The sequence below is a fragment of the Salmo salar genome, chromosome 19 (assembly GCF_965601325.2).
Source record: "Salmo salar chromosome 19, fSalSal1, whole genome shotgun sequence".
In the NCBI taxonomy this organism is placed as follows: Eukaryota; Metazoa; Chordata; class Actinopteri; order Salmoniformes; family Salmonidae; genus Salmo; species Salmo salar.
In genome coordinates, this window is record NC_138309.1 from 60,094,651 (window position 1) to 60,113,073 (window position 18,423).

An 18,423-nucleotide genomic window follows, 5' to 3' on the forward strand; every position below is an offset into this window, starting at 1 on the left:
CCAGGTGGATGGATTATCTTGGCAAAGGAGAAATGGTCTCTAACGGTGATGTAAAGATATTTGTACACAACATTTGAGAGAAATACACTTTGTGTGTATGGAAAATGTGAGATTTTTTATTTCAGCTCATGTAACATGGGATCAACACTTTACATGTTGCGCGTTTATATTTTTGTTCAGTGTATTCCATTTTATTAATAGACGATCCAGACATTTACATTTGTTTGGTGAAAGCAATATTGCAGACAAGACAAATTGAAGGCTATAACATAGGGACACAACATCACAGTAACATCTAGATAAATACATTAGGTATATTGTCACGAGTAGGATATTTAATTTATTTATGCTAGAAATTTGGATCATATGCCTATGTAATTCAATTGTAAGGATAAAAAATGTATTTAAATGCTAAAGTCATCCACCCAGAAAAGTAAACATGCATTGATAATAACCAATGATAGGTGGCCACATCAACCATTTGAGCATGTAGTGCCTTTTGCTTCCAAGAAAACAGAAAAAGGTTGTCTCCCACAAAGCTTTGGTTCTATTTACAGTCGACTGCAGTCGAAAGTGCATGACGTTTAATCACATGGTTGTTGTAGTCACAAGTTTGACCATTTTTATACCCATAATGCAACACACTTTGAAAGGCGTTGGTCAACGTCTTGACAAAAGTGATCCAATCGAATGCGCCCATTAAGTAATAAAGCTGGCCCTAGTGAGATGTGACCGACTCATCCAACTCTGAATTTCAACTCGGGCCCCTTTCTAGAGGTTTGACTTTTTACGACCTGAAGATCACCGACGTCCAGTGGTGTAAAGTAACCAATTAAAAAAATACTTTGAAGTTCTACATAAGTCCTTTTTTGGGGCTCTGTACTTTACTATTTATATTTTTGACATGTTCTACTTCACTACATTCCTAAAGAAAATATGTACTTTGTTTTTACTCATACATTTTCTCAGACACCCAAAAGTAGCCTACTCTTTACATTGAGAATGCTCATGCTGGACAGCATTATGGTCCAATTCAAGCACCTATCAATATAACGCATTGTCATCCCTACTGCCTCTGATCTGGCGAACTCAATAAACACAAATGCTGCGTTTGTAAACTATGAGTGTTGGAGTGTTCCCCTGTTTGTACATAATTTAAAATAAGAAAATTGTGATATCGGGTTTGCTTAATATAAAAAATTTGATGTACAACTTTTGCTTTTTATGACAATTGAGTTATTTTCAACTACTGTACATTTAAAACCAGATACTTTTACTCAAGTAGTATTTTACTGGGTGACTCTTTTTTACTAGTCATTTTCTATTAAGGCATCTTAACTTTTACTCAAGTATGACAATTGAGCACCTTTTCCACCACTGCAAGACATGATTTTGACCTCGTATTTTTCCAGAGTTCCCATGCTGCGTTCAAAACAACTGGGAACTTGGAAAAATAAGAGGTCAAATCATGACTTCAGTGATCTTTAGGTCGGAAAGTCGGAGCTCTAGAATGAGGCAAGAGTTCCCGAGTTGGAATTCCGAGCTGGATGACCATTCAAATCGATTTCCCCCCAGTCTGAGCTTTTTTTTTTTACGAGTTCAGTTGTTTTGAATGCACTGAAGTTGGAGATTTCCAAGTTCCCAGTTGTTTTGAACGTGGCACCAGTTATGCTTGGAGCAGCTTGCGGATTTGACAGATCATGCAGTTCCACCTAGTCTGGCTGATACGCAACCACACAGCAAGTTGTGACTCAAGTCAGGGACTTCGAGAGCTGGGGGGGGTTATACTACAAAATAGGATCAATGAGTTAGCCAGCTAACTTGGCTAAATATTCTGATGTAACTTTTTTTTTGAAAGATAAGCTTTAAATGGGCATGGTCTAATTTATTAAACAAACAAAAACATAACTAAGTTTAGCTATTTTAATGAACCAGAAAATCAATAGTTATTTCTGGTTGCAGATTTAGCGATAGAAATATAAAGGTCATTTCCGATTGAGCGGACATGTAGCTTTTACCGTGAATGCAGTTTCCGCTAAAGCGCGAACAATGCCTTTACATTTCAATCACGCTGCAAAGCTGAACTTCTGTGATACAGATTGAATAGAGACCGAAGCTCCTCCTCCAACACAGCAAAAACAACAGCTATGCAGGTGTCGGCTAGCGCAGATCTGAAAAATGTTTTTTAGAAATTAATAGATAACTAAAATGAGAAGGAAAAACCATCTCAAAAAGAAGGTTCAATATATTCATGTATAAGGCAAACTATAAACTTCAACTTTCAAGGCTTGAGTCCCTCATACAGGGCTTACAGCTCTGTCAATGTGCATTTAAAAAGACCCTAATTTACACCAACTTGGAATAGTACTGTACCTGCTACTAGTTTCATCTGATTGTCATCTGCCACAGTACCTCTGGCTACAATATAAGGCTATGACTTGTAATTTTATATGGAAGCAGTACCCTTAAGATGTTTCCACTAACCACAGATTTGCCCATGCAGCTCTTTGGGGCTTTTAGTGCCTATTTTTGTTGCATAACAATCACTTAGTCACTTTAGCCACCTTTACAGAGGCTGAAGTTGCTACAGCAAAGGTTTCTAAAAACTATCCCACACGGTAGCCTACTAGTTGTGCATAAATGAATTCAGACACAGTACCTCATAATACCATATTGCCTGGTTGGTATTCCCTGGCAGTCTTCTGTGATTAGTGCAGTTATTGGTTGCATAGACCCAAAGCCAAGTCTGCCTCTACCTTGCCTATTTCCACGCTAAGAAAACTGAGCTAAATTAATCTGATTGTCATGATGGGACAGTCGGAATACAAGGTCAGCAGAAGAAGGTTTAGTAGTCAGCTTTAAGGTAACCATAGCTACACAGTTGGTTGATTGTCAGCAGTAACGGTTGTCATATCTATTGTAACACAGTTTCGATATCAGTAGCAATGTTGTCATGGTAACAGTGGCCTGTCACTCATCGCTGAAACGCAGTCTCTGGAAGGCCTCTTTGATCTCCTCGTTAGTGTCTTTGCTGCTTATGGAGCCCAGGCGGAGGACCCGGCTGTCGGTGACATCCTGTTTCAGTTTGCGCTTGCTAAGGTCCACCGTCCCCTCGGCCCCCTCCCCCTCGGGTCCCGTCAACATGATGTAGCAGGCGTGGCGCCCCCACTCCAACAGGGTGGCTAGGACAGGCAGGAAACACATGGACATCAAGTCATGTAGGCTTAGAGAATAGTCATTATCCTCAAGTACAGTAGACTAGGGCTGTGTCTGAAAATGTTACTAGACGTCAAATCCTTGCATCCCAAGTCCTTTTTCCCCTCAATTCCTCACCTCCCTCTCAAAGCACATTGGAGGAAAAGATCCAAGGTCCCTCCTCCTCCCTGAGGGCGGTGCGGTAATAACGTTTTCAGACAGCCGAGCTATTGAGACGGTTCACTGGTCCCGCATAATGACATTGTTTCGCTCAATCATGTAGCTCACCTTTAAATGCGATGATGTGGTCCATGACGTTGCTCTTCTCCAGGAGAACTGTGGAGTAGTGGGGATACAGCATGTAGGAGCGCCGCTCCTCACTCAAATCCCTCTGGTAGGAAAACATTCCTTTAGAAACAGGTCAGCGTGTCTAAAAAGCACCACTATGACAGATGTGAATGGGATCGACCTGGGTTCGAACCCGGGTATTCTGCATGCCACAAGCCTGTGCTAGCCCACTGAGCTGAATCCTAGGCATTAACTCGGGAAGCTAACGCAAGCCTTCAGATTCTCAGGCTAAGGTTCCGTGAACACAGAGGAAGATGTAACGAGATGAAGATCAGTGAATGATCCGTTCTCATAGAGTCACTGTACTCACTGTAGCGTTGGCCTCGGAAGGCATCAGCCCCCAGAACATGAACACAGAGAAGGAGTTGATGGTGTTGACTGAGGCTGGCTTGGGTGAGTTGGGGCTGGCCAGTAGGTTAACCTCCCACACTGTGCCTCCAGTGTTTCCGTCCAGGATCACCACCTACAATGCACACAGAGCAGGGACAGATGTCGCATTCAATGCAAATGCAGCTAGGAGTGGAAAAACAAAAAGGGATGAAAAACCAAGCAGGTAAGTTGAGTCTCTTCTATTGCTTCCAAGCTGGTCCCCACATACCCTTTTAATGCGGTTGCCAATGTCCTCCTCGATCACTATGTCGAGTGTGCCATCTTTGTTGAAGTGGCCAAAGGAAGGCTCGCTGAGGGGAGAGAAGAAACGTACAGTACCAGTCAAAAGTTTGGACACACCTACTCATTCAAGGGTTTTTCTTGATTTTCTACATTGTAGAATAATAGTGAAGACATCAAAGCTATGAAATAACACATATGGAATCATGGAGTAACCAAAAAACTGTTAAACAAATCAAAATATATTTTTTTATTCTTCAAAGATGCCACCCTTTGCCTTAATGACAGCTTTGCACACTCTTGGCATTCTCTCAACCAGCTTCATGAGGTAGTCACCATGAATGCACGTGACTGTTAATTGAAATGCATTCAAGGTAACTACTTCATGAAGCTGGTTGAGAGAATGCCAAGAGTGTGCAAAGCTGTCATTAAGGCAAAGGGTGGCATCTTTGAAGAATAAAAATATATATTTTGATTTGTTTAACAGTTTTTTGGTTACTCCATGATTCCAAATGTGTTATTTCATAGCTTGTGATGTCTTCACTATTATTCTACAATGTAGAAAATAGTAAAAATAAAGAAAAACCCTTGAACGAGTAGGTGTGTCCAAACTTTTGACTGGTACTGTACTTAAAACCCTCCCAGTCAGTACACGACATTGGCCCAAACACCTTGGTTATCACAGTTGTCGTCACACACACACACACACACACACACACACACACACACACACACACACACACACACACACGAGGAATTCAGAGCGTGGCAATTTATTATAAATGTTAAGGAATACAAGGAGGTTGTTAGTCCTGATATGACCATTCCAAACTGTGTATTGAGTAAGCTACATGACAATGTTAACTAACTAATCAGTGTGTAGGGTGATGACGTTTTTTTTTAACCTGAGGACTGTGCTGGTGTTGACTCTCCACAGTAAGTTCAGACTGTCGCCATCTATCAGCACCACACTACCCCCAGTGACCAGTAGCAGGTTGGACCGACCCTCTGCCTTCCCTGTCCTTAACACGTATCTCAATGACCCAGACCTGCAGGGGAGGAATGGCCGTCAAAAGGAAAGACTCCATGTTAGCATTAGCAATTCATTTCAGTCTATGGTCCAGGTTATTGAACATAAGACATGAGAAATGATCATTTAACCACTAGACGTTTGGTATATTGGTGTTGTGTTTTACCCCAAGCTGTGACATTTTGCGGCATTGTGAGAATTGTGTATTAGCGTCTAGCTGCTGCGCCATCTTACTCATAGATTGATACAAGGCCAGAGGAGTCATTGGCTTTGCGCTCCCAGTGCTTGTCCTTCTTGAGGCCTTTTTCCATGCCTGCCTTAGCCTGGGCTGCAATCCTCCACAGGGCCAGGCCATACAACCCCGAGTCTGGGGAGAGGGGACAAAGGGCAGTGACAACAGTCATATAACATTACACTGACATCAATATGCTGTGGGCAGTAGCCAACTGGCCATTTAGGACCCTTAAATCAATATACTGGGACAAATCACTGACCATTGGACAAGGTCACATACAGTAGGACTGAAATCAATGTGTTCTATCACATAGAATGTTATGAGAATAGTTTGGTCAGTGAGTTATTGACAGCAGATCTACAAATGAACTCACTAGCAGGCTTTGGCAAATGGCTTGCTCACCTTTCTGCAGCAGTACATAGTTGGAGCCTTTCCCTGTGGAGTGGAGGAGATGCATGGCACACTCAGCGGTGTCAAGAACCACCTCTGAGCCAATCTGGACACCGGTCTTCCCTGAGAGGATCGCCAGCTGTGTCTAGTGCGCAACGAATAACAATTGAACAAACTGTCTTGAGGTCTTCTGTTGAAAGGTACTGGCACAGAGGTTGCCATTTCATGTGTGAAGCACACATTTTCTCATGCATTATTGTCCTGTGTTTTAAAGCAGAGGTATAAAACGGAAACCATGAAAATCCTATAATATCGCATACTCTAGTCTGAGTGGTCGTCATACGGAACACAGCTGGTGAGTGCGACTAAACTGAGACATCGAGGACGCCTCTGAGGTTTACCTGCGTTGGGCTGGGCGCCACCAGAGCCACGTCGCTTACCCCGTCCCCATCCAGGTCTGAGACACTGAGGACCGGTAAGGTACTCCTCAGGTTGGGAGGCTGGAGCCGCGCCCACGTCACGACTCCTGTACAGAAATACCAAGTGTTCAGAATGCAATCACAGCTACAACCCCCCTCCATCATAAATCATGAAAGTTTTCTTCGAAGTGAGTCAGGTTACAAAATAGTGACGAGAGACAGACCAAACTATCATACATTAGAGGCACATATTTGCGATTTACGAAAGACGTGAGGAGAGAAAGCATGAATACTTCAAGTGTGAAGTTCAACCACCATTGTGGTGGAAAAGGTGTGAAAACATGACTGTACGTTCCTGCTCAGGTGTTGTTTGTGAGATAGTAGAGAGAGAGGTGAGTAAACGAGAGAGTCGTGAATCGGAGTCACTCACCAGTGTATTTGTCGATGGCAGTGAGCTGGTTGGAGTGGGACAGCAGGCAGCCCCTGTCGGTTTCTCCAAGGCCGTCCAGGCCACACTGGGCCCAGTGGAACTCAGGGGCCAAGGGCCGCTCCCACAGAGTCTCCCCGTTGGTCCCTGCTACCGCCGACACAAACACACAAGGTGTGTCCAGACCTGGAAGTCATACAGCACACGTGAATCTCACAGACACTGCCAAGCTACAGATTTTACAATGACACAGCAGACAATATATTGGTTAGAACAATTACAGTAGGAATTAGAAAACAGTATCTCTGTATTGAGGGAACTTTAGCTTGTCTTCTGGGAATCTTTGGCTGGCAGCCTCTACTTTTACTGAAATCTCAATGAAATCATTCTACAAAAGCAACTACATACTCCTCATTATTATGCTTAAACGCCCAATGCAGCCATTTTATATTAATATCAAATTATTTCTAAGTAACAATTAAGTACCTAACTGTTATAGATTTCCCTTCAATTTTTTTTAACAAAAAACTTTCTCAAGCAAGAATTCTGATAGGACTTTCTTGGAGTGATCAGAATGTTTTATTTAACTAGAATGGGGATGTCACCATGGAAACTCCCACCCATGCAAACCTGCTGATTAGAAGGTCCTGTGTAGACTGTATTTTAAACCAGAAGCCATCAGGAAATAACACAATATTTGTTCAACCTTTTACAGTGTTAGTTTAATCAGCTATCTACAATATGATACTTAAACACAGGGAAAACATAACTTTGACAGCAATGGGCCTTTAGCAAGACAAAGCATGAAGCATTTGCTGCAAGACCTGTATTCCTAGTACCTTCCGCAAAACAACTAATGTTCTGACTGCCCTCCTGGGCCTTCAGGACAAACAACACGTCCAACACTTTGTCTTTGCTTGCATCCTCAATGGCCAGGAAATCATAGGTGGCTGTGAGAGAAAGGAAAGGAAGTAAGTTTAACCTTTTGGGAAAAGAAACAAACAGTACATCTAGGGTTGTTTCCCCAGACAGTTAAAGCCTGGTCCTGTACTAAATGCTATTTTCATGGAGATTGAGACTTTTCCGTCCAGTCCATAGTGCAAAACACCACAAGGGTTAAATAACTTCTTAACTGGCCTTCTCTGGTCTATTGTGTCACTGTATCTCTTCCTCACCTGCTTGGGGGAAGGTACGGTTCCAGAAGGTGAGGTATTGCGGACGGACGGGACAGGGGATTATGAAAGAGAAGGCGAAGACGATGATGAGGCAGAGGAAGAGGGAGAGGAAGAAGGCAGCCGTCCTCCAGTGGGACAACTTGGCCAGACCCAAACTCTTCTTCTTGGTCTGTACTGGTGGTGCCGTTCCACCACCCTCAACCCCATCCTCCTCCCTCTTCAGGGGGTCAGCTTCTGTGGCATGGTCTGTTGGCTCCATTATCTCTTCAGCAATGTGTCATTGCCCGAACAGACCTAAACACAGAGAAAATGTGGTGCAAAGGACACAAACCTATACCGCCCCCTCAGCACTGACACAGTACCAAATGTATTCCTGTCTGCCTGTGGGACTCCAGCCATTTCCACACTCGCACCATCTCACTCCAAACATTTTCAAGTTTGCCTCCAGAAATTTCTGAACAAAACAATAACATGCTTATTTAACCCATGTCCTTAGCTAGCTAACTACCATGTAACAGCATGCACTGATTATATCCACAGGTACAATTTCAGTGTTTAATTCTAGATACCCTGACTCCGTTTGGGTTCTGGATTCACCACTTCCGTAAACAAAGAACTAACTAATCTCTCATGAACATATTGTCGTGGACAGATGAAACAGTAAAATAAACTTTCGCGAGAGAATTTTACTTCTGGGTAACCGAGATTAAGAATCAGCTAGCGTTATTTGGCTGCGGTAATAATGCATAACATGTCAATTTAGCGAGTTCATTTCATTGAAAGCCTGGTCAAGTTACCACAACTTCTAGCTAGCTAGCTTAGATAACAAGCTAGTTAACGTTAGCATAGCTAGCCATAGTAGCTAACGTTAGATAACGCGTTACAGGCTCAAAACGTATTCGTTGGCATTCTCTCAGACTAGAATAGCTAGCTAACTATCTAGATAGTTTCACCATTCAATTTCGAGCCCTTAAATAAATGTCTCATTTATTTCAAGTAATTGATTTATTTTTTTATCTTACTTTAGAAGCTACTCCTGTCCGTGTCTTTGATTGATCGAGAACTGTCAATCCAACTTCACCTGCGTAAACAATTCACACCTTGACAGGCCCTACTAGCTATCGTGAAATAGTCATTGCAATCTGGGATCATTGGAACGACCCAACCTTACCCTTTTACGTTTCAGCTTCAATGGGGATAGGGACATCCCAAGGATCCCCGATTGAGTGCACCATCGTGAAACGAGCTAACTTGATGCTGTGGCTGTGATTGGTTCGTTACCAAGCCACTCCAATTGGCCAATTCTAGCATAGAGGAAGTGTCGTCATTTCCTTAGCAAAGAAAGAAGGGGCTGACGAGATCGTTGAAGAAGCTTGTCCAAATAATACACATATTGCATTAATAATATAGGATACCATAGATCGTGGAACCTTCTGTTTTGTGTGAAGCTTTGAAGAATTAACCCACAGCAATGTCGGCCCAAGCTCAAATGAGAGCTTTGCTCGATCAACTAATGGGGACAGCGAGGGATGGTGAGTAGCAAAACGGCAGTGACTAGCTTGTTAGCTACGTTAGCTTGCTAGCTAAAAGATGGAGCCATTCAGAGATACTTTTCTAAGGCTGCGTTTACACAGGCAGGCCAATTCAGTTTTTTCCACTAATTTGTCTTTTTACCAATCACATGAGATCTTTTCACATCAGATTGGTCAAAATACGAATTAATTAATTAGTGGGGGAAAAAAATCACAATTTGTCTGCCTGTCTAAACGCAGCCTAATATGTGTGAGCCAGTGGCTTGCACTTACTTAGCCTTCTAGCTAGCTAGTTGACTATCTAGCTAACTAGTTTTTGTGGCGTGTTTCAGTTGGACATACCTTGAATGAATGGCGTACAAGAGGACGGCTGTGTGACATAAAATCAGCTCAATCATGATTTGTCGCCGGCCTAGTTGTTGTTTCGCGATTTAATGTTTGTATCCATAGCAAATGACGTCCACTCAGGCATTCATTGTTGATAGACCAGCTGGCTTGATAAGTAATGATCATGTAGACGCCTCCCTGGGGGACCCTGAGTTTTCAAATGGTCCCTGAAAAAGCGGGGATAAAACTAATGTATTAACTAATACATTTCAATCGTATGTATTTTTACTACACACATCTACGTTCTTATGTTGTTAAGTTGGATGCATAGCTAGCCAGGGTTGGGGTCAATTCCATTTAAATTCCAGTAAATTCAGAAAGTACACATACCATTCCAATTCTCTTAAATACTTTTCAATTAGATTTTTTTTAAATTACAATTTGGTTTACTTTCTGAATTGACTGGAATTGAAACTGAATTGACCCCAACCCTGAAGCTAATTATATTTAGCAAGGCCTACATACAGTATAGGATAACAAAGCTAGCCTACCTTGTAAATACTAAATAGTCAGTAAGGATATCTAGAGAGTCTGCAAGTCCTTGACAGGAGGTTCAAACAGTTAGTCATACAGTGCACAGTATCTAGTATTGTGTCGCATTTGTACAAGCACCACTTCCATAGTAAATTACGTATCTGGCTACAAGGATACTAGCCCTACGAAGCTTGCTGTCACATACAGTCAATAACAGTAAGTACAATTATTTTAACAGTAGCCTTCTGTCTTAGGTCATTCTATAGTAACAGCTTGCGAGATATGCACCTGACCTGTTGCTCTACCTGTATTTAGCAGCACGTGTCCCACGTTGGACGGTATCCGTAGACGGTTCGGATAAAAACGTTGTTTGCCGTGCCCAAGAAAGTATTACATCCAATTGTTTGATGCTACTTTCACCCCCTCCAATCTAATTCAAAGATGGATTCACGCTCTTGCTTCTAGACAGGTAAAGAGACTGTCTGCAATCATACCACTTCCTGTCATGAGCACTAGCCCAACGAAACGGGCACGGTGCTGCCAACCTCTGCAGCAGCTGCGATACCCATTAATGTTGCTGGCTGTGTTCGAGAGCATCACTCTTGACGTATCACGGGTAAATTGTGACCGACTGATTGATCTACAAGTAATAATGAGTCGTTATTTATGATGCAAGGTGATTTGTTGGTCACTCGGCAGTCACCTGCACTGTCGAACAAGACTATTTTGTTGATCCGTGTGGGTGGCTGCACCATGCCCATTTTCTTGTGCTTCTGCTCGTGACATGAAGTGTTATTACTACAGACAGTCTGTATTTACCTGTCTAGCGGTGAGTGTGCCATGCGAGTGCACAGCCCGGGAATCCATCTTTTGAATTAGTTTGGAGGGGTTGGAGGTAGCGTCAAACAATTGGATGTAATACTTTCTTGGTCACCCCTCTGCGACACAAACAACGTCTACTCTCTACCGATTTTACGCATAAGGTCAAAACAGGTACAGCAATATCTCTCAAGCTGTCGCTATAGAATGCAATTAATCCCGCCATATTAATAAATGAAAACATTAATAAAGGTGTCAAGTTAGGCTACAAGGATACAAACATTGAAAACATAACAGCTGCCATTTAGTAAGGATGTCATGTCTACAATGGTGACATGTAAAGTCGGATAAACTGACTTTAGTCCATGGTTGTTTTTTGGGCTTAATCAGCCTAACAAAGTGAGTTTGTGACGAGTGAGTTTGTGTGTGTGTTGAGACGAATACAAATTCTTCCCGTACATATGTTGCATACAAACTGAACAATTGTGGCCCCTTTATTTTATTCATAAAGGTTCAGTGTGTCTTTGCCAGCCTACATCAATCTGCAAAGGAGTTGCAGAAAAGCCTCATGTTCATCGAGCCGTGAGTCACATGATTTTTAACGCTGTTATGAATAATAATAATCCAAACAATTGTTTTCTTTCCCGGAAGTTGTACCTTTTTTTTTTAGCATCACAACAATGGATATTCAAATCTTCAATGACACTTTGAATTACAATTTGGAAGTAGTTGCAGCTTGAATTAAGACGTTGCCTGGTTGCGTTGAAAGCCACGTTTATTGTCAAGCAGAGACAATATTAGCCATCGAAAAGCTTTGCACAGATCTTTACAATCTTACTTGTGTATCATTCCACACTTCCTTACTACAGGTTTGTGCAAGAACTGTTCCCATTTACACTTTTCTACAGCGGGTTTAAAATTCTGCAGCTGAGGTCTTGGAGAATGCAGATGGGTACAGTATGTTGCAGCTCGCAGTGTGTATAAAACTAACATTTTTCTTGGGTTTTCTTTCAATGTTCCATTTGTGTCAGGGACATCGTTGGCGCCAACTATAGGCTAGGCCTGAATCTATTTTAAATGGTCTCATTTTGTTGAAGTTAGGAGATCTAACTGACGCCGTAACAGCTGTTGCAGTGACACAGCCCAGTTAAGCTGAGTGACAATGTCGTGAGACCAAGGGAGCCTCATGAGCCTGTCCCTGTCAATCGTTAAAAACACCCATACAGTAGGCTTACAACCATTTGGCTGTTGATTTTTCTATAGGCCTATATTCTTCAGTTGAACAGGTACTTTCAGAATGCCATGACGAGAGTGTCAAGTCACAGTCTTAGCACAACCATATTCTTAATGTAGTATCGAGGCTCTGGTAAGGTAAGCCTCTAGGTTACAGCAGAAAACCCAGCAAGCCTTAAGGGACACACCACTCTGGTCCCAATACAGGCCCCATTGTTTACCAGATAAGACGCTGACTGGTAAACCTGGGTCAGGTTTAAGATGACCTAAGGTTCAGCTTTAAACACGTAAAAGTGTTTTTAGAAAGCCACATTTTGGGATATCTTAAGACAAAGTGGATGTCATTGAATTCTGTCCAAAGGCACACATTCTGTCACTTGATGCATTCTAGCTGAATATATCTATGTTCATTTCACCCCAATAAAGAGTCCCAAGATGTGATTGTAAAAAATGATCAAATCTTTGCCCCTTTACCCTAATATGGGTATAAAGCGTTGGATACCTCGCTCTAGTGGACCAATAGCTATGTGAGCTATTTCTGAATGTTGCTTTTTGCATGTTTCAGGGGACGAGACGCGGCAGAGGGTCAAGTTCACCGACGAGCGGGTCTGCAAAAGCCATCTCCTGAACTGCTGTCCCCATGACATCCTCTCTGGAACTGTAAGCAGACTAATCAGCAGTTCAAGTCTAGTCAGTAATATTGATTGATCGATTCTGAATATTTTAATGCAGTGACCGTAAACGACTTTCTAAAGTAGTTTGCCGCAGACTATGCAGGAACTATGGCTGTGTCTTGACTAGTTGACTGACTTCATTAACAGCGTATGGATCTGGGAGAATGTGCGAAGACCCACGACCTGGCGCTCCGGGCCGACTATGAAATCGCCTCCAAGGCGAGGGAACTCTTCTTTGAGCTTGACGTAAGTGATGTCCACAGTCAGTTCAATGAAATACAACTTCATTCATCCCTTCCGTGCCATGTCATTTGTACTTCTTCTGTACTGAACAAAGATGTAAATGCAACAATTTCAATGATTTTACTGAGTTAGTTCATATAAGGAAATCAGTCAAATGGAATAAATTCGTTAGGCCCTAATCTATGGATTTCATATGACCAGGAATACAGATATGCATCTGTTGGTCACAGATACCTTAAACGTAGGGGCGTAGATCAGAAACCAGTCAGTGTCTGGTGTGACCACCATTTGCCTCATGCAGCGCGACATATCTCCTTCGCATGTAGTTGTTCAGGCTGTTGATTTGTGGCCTGTGGAATGTTGTCCCACTCCTCTTCAATGGCTGTGCAAAGTCGCTGGATATTGGCGGGAACTGGAACATGCTGTCATACACGCCGATCCAGAGCATCCCAAACATGCTCTGGTGAGTATGCAGGCCATGGAAGAACTGGGACATTTTCAGCTTCCAGGAATTGTGTACAGATTCTTGCGACATGGGGCTGTGTGTTATCATGCTGAAAAATTAGGTGATGGTGACTGATGAATGGCACGACAATGGGCTTCAGGATCTCGTTACGGTATCTCTGTGCATTCAAATTGTCATTGTTGTCCGTAGCTTATGCTTGTCCATACCACAACCCCACCACCACCTTGGGGCACTCTGTTCACAACGTTGGCATCAGCAAACTGCTCGCCCACACAATGCCATACACGTGGTATGCGGTTGTGAGGCCGGTTGGACGTATTCGGCTTATGGTCAAGAAATGAACATTACATTCTCAGGCAACAGCTCTATTGGACATTCCTGCAGCCAGCATGCCAATTGCATGCTCCTTCAAAACTTGAGACATCTGTGGCATTGTTTTGTGACAAAACTTCACATTTTAGTGGCCTTTTATTAACCCCAGCACAAAGTGCACCTGTGTAATGATCATGCTGTTTAATTAGCTTCTTGATATGGCACATCTGTCAGGTGGATGAATTATATTAGCAAAAGAGAAATGCTCACGAACAGGGATGCAAACAGATTTGTGCACAAAATGAGAGAGATATGCTTTTTGTGTGTATGGGAACATTTCTGGGATCTTCTATTTCAGCTCATAAAACATGAGACCAATACTTAGCATGTTGCGTTTTTATATTTTGGTTCAGTGTTGTTCATTTTACCTGTGCACCAGTCCGTGTTCCATGGAGATTACTTTTCTGTGGTTGGCTGTAGGCTGTGGATCACCTGGAGTCTTTCATCGCTGATTGCGACCGTAGAACAGAGTTGGCCAAGAAACGACTGGTGGAGACTCAAGATGAGATCAGTGCGGAGGTGGCTGCAAAGGTAAGAGAGCAAGATGAACCTTGTTGTGGAATGTAAGGACATGTTGTTGGAAACGTTCTGATCCAGACTGATTTTGTGTGTGTGTGTGACTCCAGGCAGAGACTGTCCACGAGCTGAACGAAGAGATCGGGAAGCTCCTGGCCAAGGCAGAGCAGCTGGGAGCCGAGGGGAATGTAGATGAGGCCCAGCTGATCCTACAGGAAGTGGAGAAGGTCCGCAGCAGGAAGAGGGATGCCGAGGTGAGGGGTTGTTTTCCTCACAACGCGTATAGTTTACATTTAACTCATCCTGACCATAAACCTGGGCCGTGTTCATCAGGGCACACCTTAGCAAAAACATTTTGCAATGGAAAACTCTAATTACGTTCTTATTGTACAAGTTTAGGGGGAACCATCCGGTTTTACTTCATTTTCACCATACTGAACTCGACCCCATTCTTTCCTTTGCCCGCTCATTCTCTTTCATATTTTCTGTTCGCTGCTTCTCAGGAGGAGTACAGAAACTCCATGCCTGCCTCCAGTTTCCAGCAGCAGAAGCTCCGTGTCTGCGAGGTATGCTCGGCCTACCTGGGTCTCCACGACAACGACCGTCGCCTGGCCGACCACTTTGGTGGGAAGCTGCACCTGGGCTTCATCCAGATCAGGGAGAAACTGGAAGCCCTGAAGGTATGCTCTGAACCACCGTAGACCACATAGGTTGCTGAATATTATTATTTTATTATTATTATCATAATTATAGATAAAAAAAATAAAAAAATAATTACGTTTTTTACTGATTTCACATTTTGAAGATTATGCAAGGACATTGTTTGGGATTAAAAGCACTGCCAACGTCTGTCTTTTGGGATTCCTTTGAATTTTGCAGTATGTACTTTCTGACATTAGAATTTATTAATACGAGAACAAATTGATGTTAAGACTTCGGCTAATGCCATTGCTCACCATTTAAAAAAAATCAGAAAACAGTCATTGACAAGCAGGAGAAGAGGAACCAGGATCGTCTCAAGAGGAGAGAAGAGAGAGAGAAGGAAGAGAGGATGAAGAAGAGGTGGGTACAGGACTTAACTTTTCAGAAAGAATTAAATTGACATGGGCACATGTTTTATAAACATGTTGGTGGTGATGGCAGAACTTCTTTGGAAAAAATATATTGATTTATGTACTGTATGTGGAGGCAAATTAAGATTTTCACAGTGGCATCTTAATTGTTTTCTGTCGTTTTTATAGGACCAAATCACGGAGCAGGGAACGGAGCAGGGAACATAGGTTAGTATGGGCCCCCAGCCATCTGCTGCCATATGAACTATATTAGATACACAATATCATAGTTTATTACTGTATATAGGACTTTTCTGTCTCTGTGCTGCAGGTCCCGCTCTCGCGAACGTAGGAGACGGCGTTCCCGTTCCTCATCTCGCGAGAGGCGGCGTTCCTCCCGCTCGCACTCCAGGGACCGGGAGAGAAGGAGACGCCACCGCAGCCGCTCCCGATCCTGCAGCAAGGGCCACCGCCACGAGCCTAGCACCAGACACAAGTAGGAGAACACACACACACACACGTCATCTCATTACTCAGACATGTACACAATAATAAAAGTTCTTCTCATAATAAATGCACGTTAGATGTGTGTGAAACAAGACCGTGTGGAACGGTTCCAGGTCGTCCAGGGATCGAGAGCGCTCATCCAGAGACCATTCACGGGAGCGAAGCAGGAAGAGGGGATCCTCTGAGCGGCGGCAAGACAGCAGGGATCAGAACGGGAGGACGGACTCCCGCCGGGCGCAGGACAGAGACACCGGGGACCTCTGAGGACTCTCGCCATCCATCCTCAAAACACAACCTCCTTTTCTCTCTTTCATACCTGTCCACATATCTATAAGGACTCTCTTAACAGCAATGTCCAGAGACGTTTTGATTTGACAGATATTCCAGCCAACCCACTGTGTCCCAAATAAATAGAGCTTATATGACCACAAAGGTGTGTGTGTGTATATATTGTATATACAGTACCATTCAAGGGTTTTTCTTTATTTTGACTATTTTCTACATTGTAGAATAATAGTGCAGACATCAAACTATGAAATCGTGTAGTAACCAATTTTTTTTTAAACAAATCAAAATATATTTGAGATTCTTCAAAGTAGCCACCCTTTGCCTAGACAACAGCTTTGCACACTCTTGGCATTCTCTCAACCAGCTTTGAGGTAGTCACCTGGAATGCATTTCAATGAACAGGTGTGCCTTAAGTTAATTTGTATTTCTTTCCTTAATACGTTTGATCCAATAAGTTGTGTTGTGGCTTTTTGACTGGTACTGTATATATTTCAAGCATTCAAATATATCCTGGGATAAGGGTGTGGGGGATGGTAGTTGTTGAACGTTGTGGGGGTGCACAAAGTCCTGCCAGCATATGTTTTAAGTGATGGCTGTTGATTGCAATACATTTGATTTTATATATATATTCTATGAAACGATCCTAAATAGACATTTTAAGTGGTAGCTATAGAAAGGATAAATGAATGACCATTGAATGAACCATAAACTTAAAGAATAGAGCATTTAAATGTTTGTTTTGATACTGTTATTTTTAAGCTGTCAGGATTGCTGTGCGATTGAGACACTGCTTAATCATACTTCCTGCATACTGTCCTGGGTCGTGTTCATTAGGCACCAAATGGAAGAAACCGGACTGAAACAGGGAGGGGTCATCTGGATTTGTCCAATAAGAAAACCACATTTTTGCTTTCCCGTAAAAACGTGACGAAAGGTTTTCAATTAGTGCACTAATGAACACGACTCGGCATACTGCCTTAGATTGGCTTCTCTCTGCAAGGCTTTCTTCTCTTCCTTGAGGCTATTTCACAATGCTGGTTGCAGTAATTTGCCATTTAAAGTTGCAAAAAATATTTAACATACCAGTAATCATAGGTCAGATATGTGCAGAACAGATAAGATTGATCAACTAAGACATATTGTTGTTTTGACTTTTGGAAATACAAAAGGAATTTGGTCAGTTGTGAACATTAGTGAGCTCATTTCTGTCAGCTTGTGAAATACCCTTTGCTTCTATAGTTGTGGCCTAGACTGACTGACGGGACATTTACATCTGGAGAGATTGTAGCAGTTCGATTGAATATGTCATAATACGGACAGGGTTTTCTTACACTTTAGATTTGATTGTCCTTTGTGTTCACAAATGGAGTCTCTCTTTTTTTTCTTTTTTTGATTTTTACAAGTTTGTTCCAAGTTTTCATGTCATGTGAAGTCTGTATTTGTGTGTAGTAGACATGATGGACTTTGCATGTCTCTCCAATGGATTGAGTAGGAAATGCTGTTTTGGATTGAGAATGACTGTATGTGACCCTAGAAGTCAGTTACATTACCCAGGAAGTCAGCTACGTTACCCAGGAAGTCAGCTACTTTACCCAGGAAGTCAGCTACGTTACCCAGGTAGTTAGCTACGTTACCCAGGTAGTTAGCTACGTTACCCAGGTAGTTAGCTACGTTACCCAGGTAGTTAGCTACTTTACCCTGGTTTTGGACTATGACACTTGGTGCTGGGAACAATATCCTAAGTACCTGCTTATGTTCATTTTACTTTCCAATATGTTGATGCTGAATCTGCAGCTTGTACATCTTCTGAATATGTTGGTTCATGTATGTCAGTCACTTGAAATTGGATGCAAACCCATATAAAGGAATGCATAACTTTTTCTAATGGGTGCCAGCTCTAGTATTGGTCAGGTCTGTTTGTATTATTTTGCTAGAAGATGATTTTGTCTGAAGCCTGAATAAAAATCCCAGAATTGTATTAATCTATTTACCTGAGATCTTTGCTCAGGGCCTAAGTGTAAAGTTTATGTTC

General features: G+C 42.4%; 2 protein-coding genes across 6 annotated transcripts; one reads left to right on the forward strand and one right to left on the reverse strand.

Moving 5' to 3' along the window:
• Positions 1-88: 88 nt before the first annotated feature.
• fam234a (family with sequence similarity 234 member A) lies at positions 89-9,066 on the reverse strand. Of its 3 annotated transcripts, none has more exons than XM_014158540.3 (12): positions 9,000-9,066; positions 7,829-8,122; positions 7,493-7,603; positions 6,657-6,839; positions 6,209-6,333; positions 5,820-5,952; positions 5,417-5,549; positions 5,058-5,201; positions 4,142-4,223; positions 3,854-4,006; positions 3,484-3,586; positions 89-3,182 (listed from the first exon to the last, which is right to left on the reverse strand). In XM_014158540.3, exons 2-12 carry the CDS (start codon positions 8,085-8,087, stop codon positions 2,971-2,973), a joined length of 1,638 nt encoding a protein of 545 aa, XP_014014015.2. In that variant the 5' UTR covers positions 8,088-8,122; positions 9,000-9,066; the 3' UTR covers positions 89-2,970.
• Positions 9,067-9,136: 70 nt separating this feature from the next.
• luc7l (LUC7-like (S. cerevisiae)) lies at positions 9,137-18,369 on the forward strand. Of its 3 annotated transcripts, XM_014158971.3 has the most exons (11): positions 9,145-9,360; positions 11,552-11,622; positions 12,839-12,933; positions 13,095-13,193; positions 14,449-14,559; positions 14,655-14,798; positions 15,048-15,224; positions 15,518-15,606; positions 15,786-15,824; positions 15,928-16,092; positions 16,217-18,369. In XM_014158971.3, the coding sequence occupies exons 4-11, from the start codon at positions 13,098-13,100 to the stop codon at positions 16,365-16,367; spliced, it is 972 nt and encodes a 323-aa protein (XP_014014446.1). In that variant the 5' UTR covers positions 9,145-9,360; positions 11,552-11,622; positions 12,839-12,933; positions 13,095-13,097; the 3' UTR covers positions 16,368-18,369. The 3 variants fall into 3 exon arrangements, with proteins under 3 accessions (XP_014014445.1, XP_045558493.1, XP_014014446.1); XM_014158970.3 differs by lacking the exon at positions 11,552-11,622 and having other exon boundaries at positions 9,137-9,360; XM_045702537.2 differs by lacking the exon at positions 11,552-11,622 and having other exon boundaries at positions 9,137-9,360; positions 16,181-16,269.
• Positions 18,370-18,423: the final 54 nt, after the last annotated feature.

Coding starts and splice junctions, on each gene's coding strand:
- luc7l (XM_014158970.3), top strand. CDS start 9,300: ATGTCGGCCCAAGCTCAAATGAGAGCTTTGCTCGATCAACTAATGGGG. Junction 13,194..14,448: donor AACTCTTCTTTGAGCTTGAC/GTAAGTGATGTC, acceptor GGTTGGCTGTAG/GCTGTGGATCACCTGGAGTC. Junction 14,799..15,047: donor GCAGGAAGAGGGATGCCGAG/GTGAGGGGTTGT, acceptor GCTGCTTCTCAG/GAGGAGTACAGAAACTCCAT.
- fam234a (XM_014158540.3), bottom strand. CDS start 8,087: ATGGAGCCAACAGACCATGCCACAGAAGCTGACCCCCTGAAGAGGGAG. Junction 6,840..7,492: donor CATTAGTTGTTTTGCGGAAG/GTACTAGGAATA, acceptor TATGACTTCCAG/GTCTGGACACACCTTGTGTG. Junction 3,587..3,853: donor CTTCCGAGGCCAACGCTACA/GTGAGTACAGTG, acceptor TTTTCCTACCAG/AGGGATTTGAGTGAGGAGCG.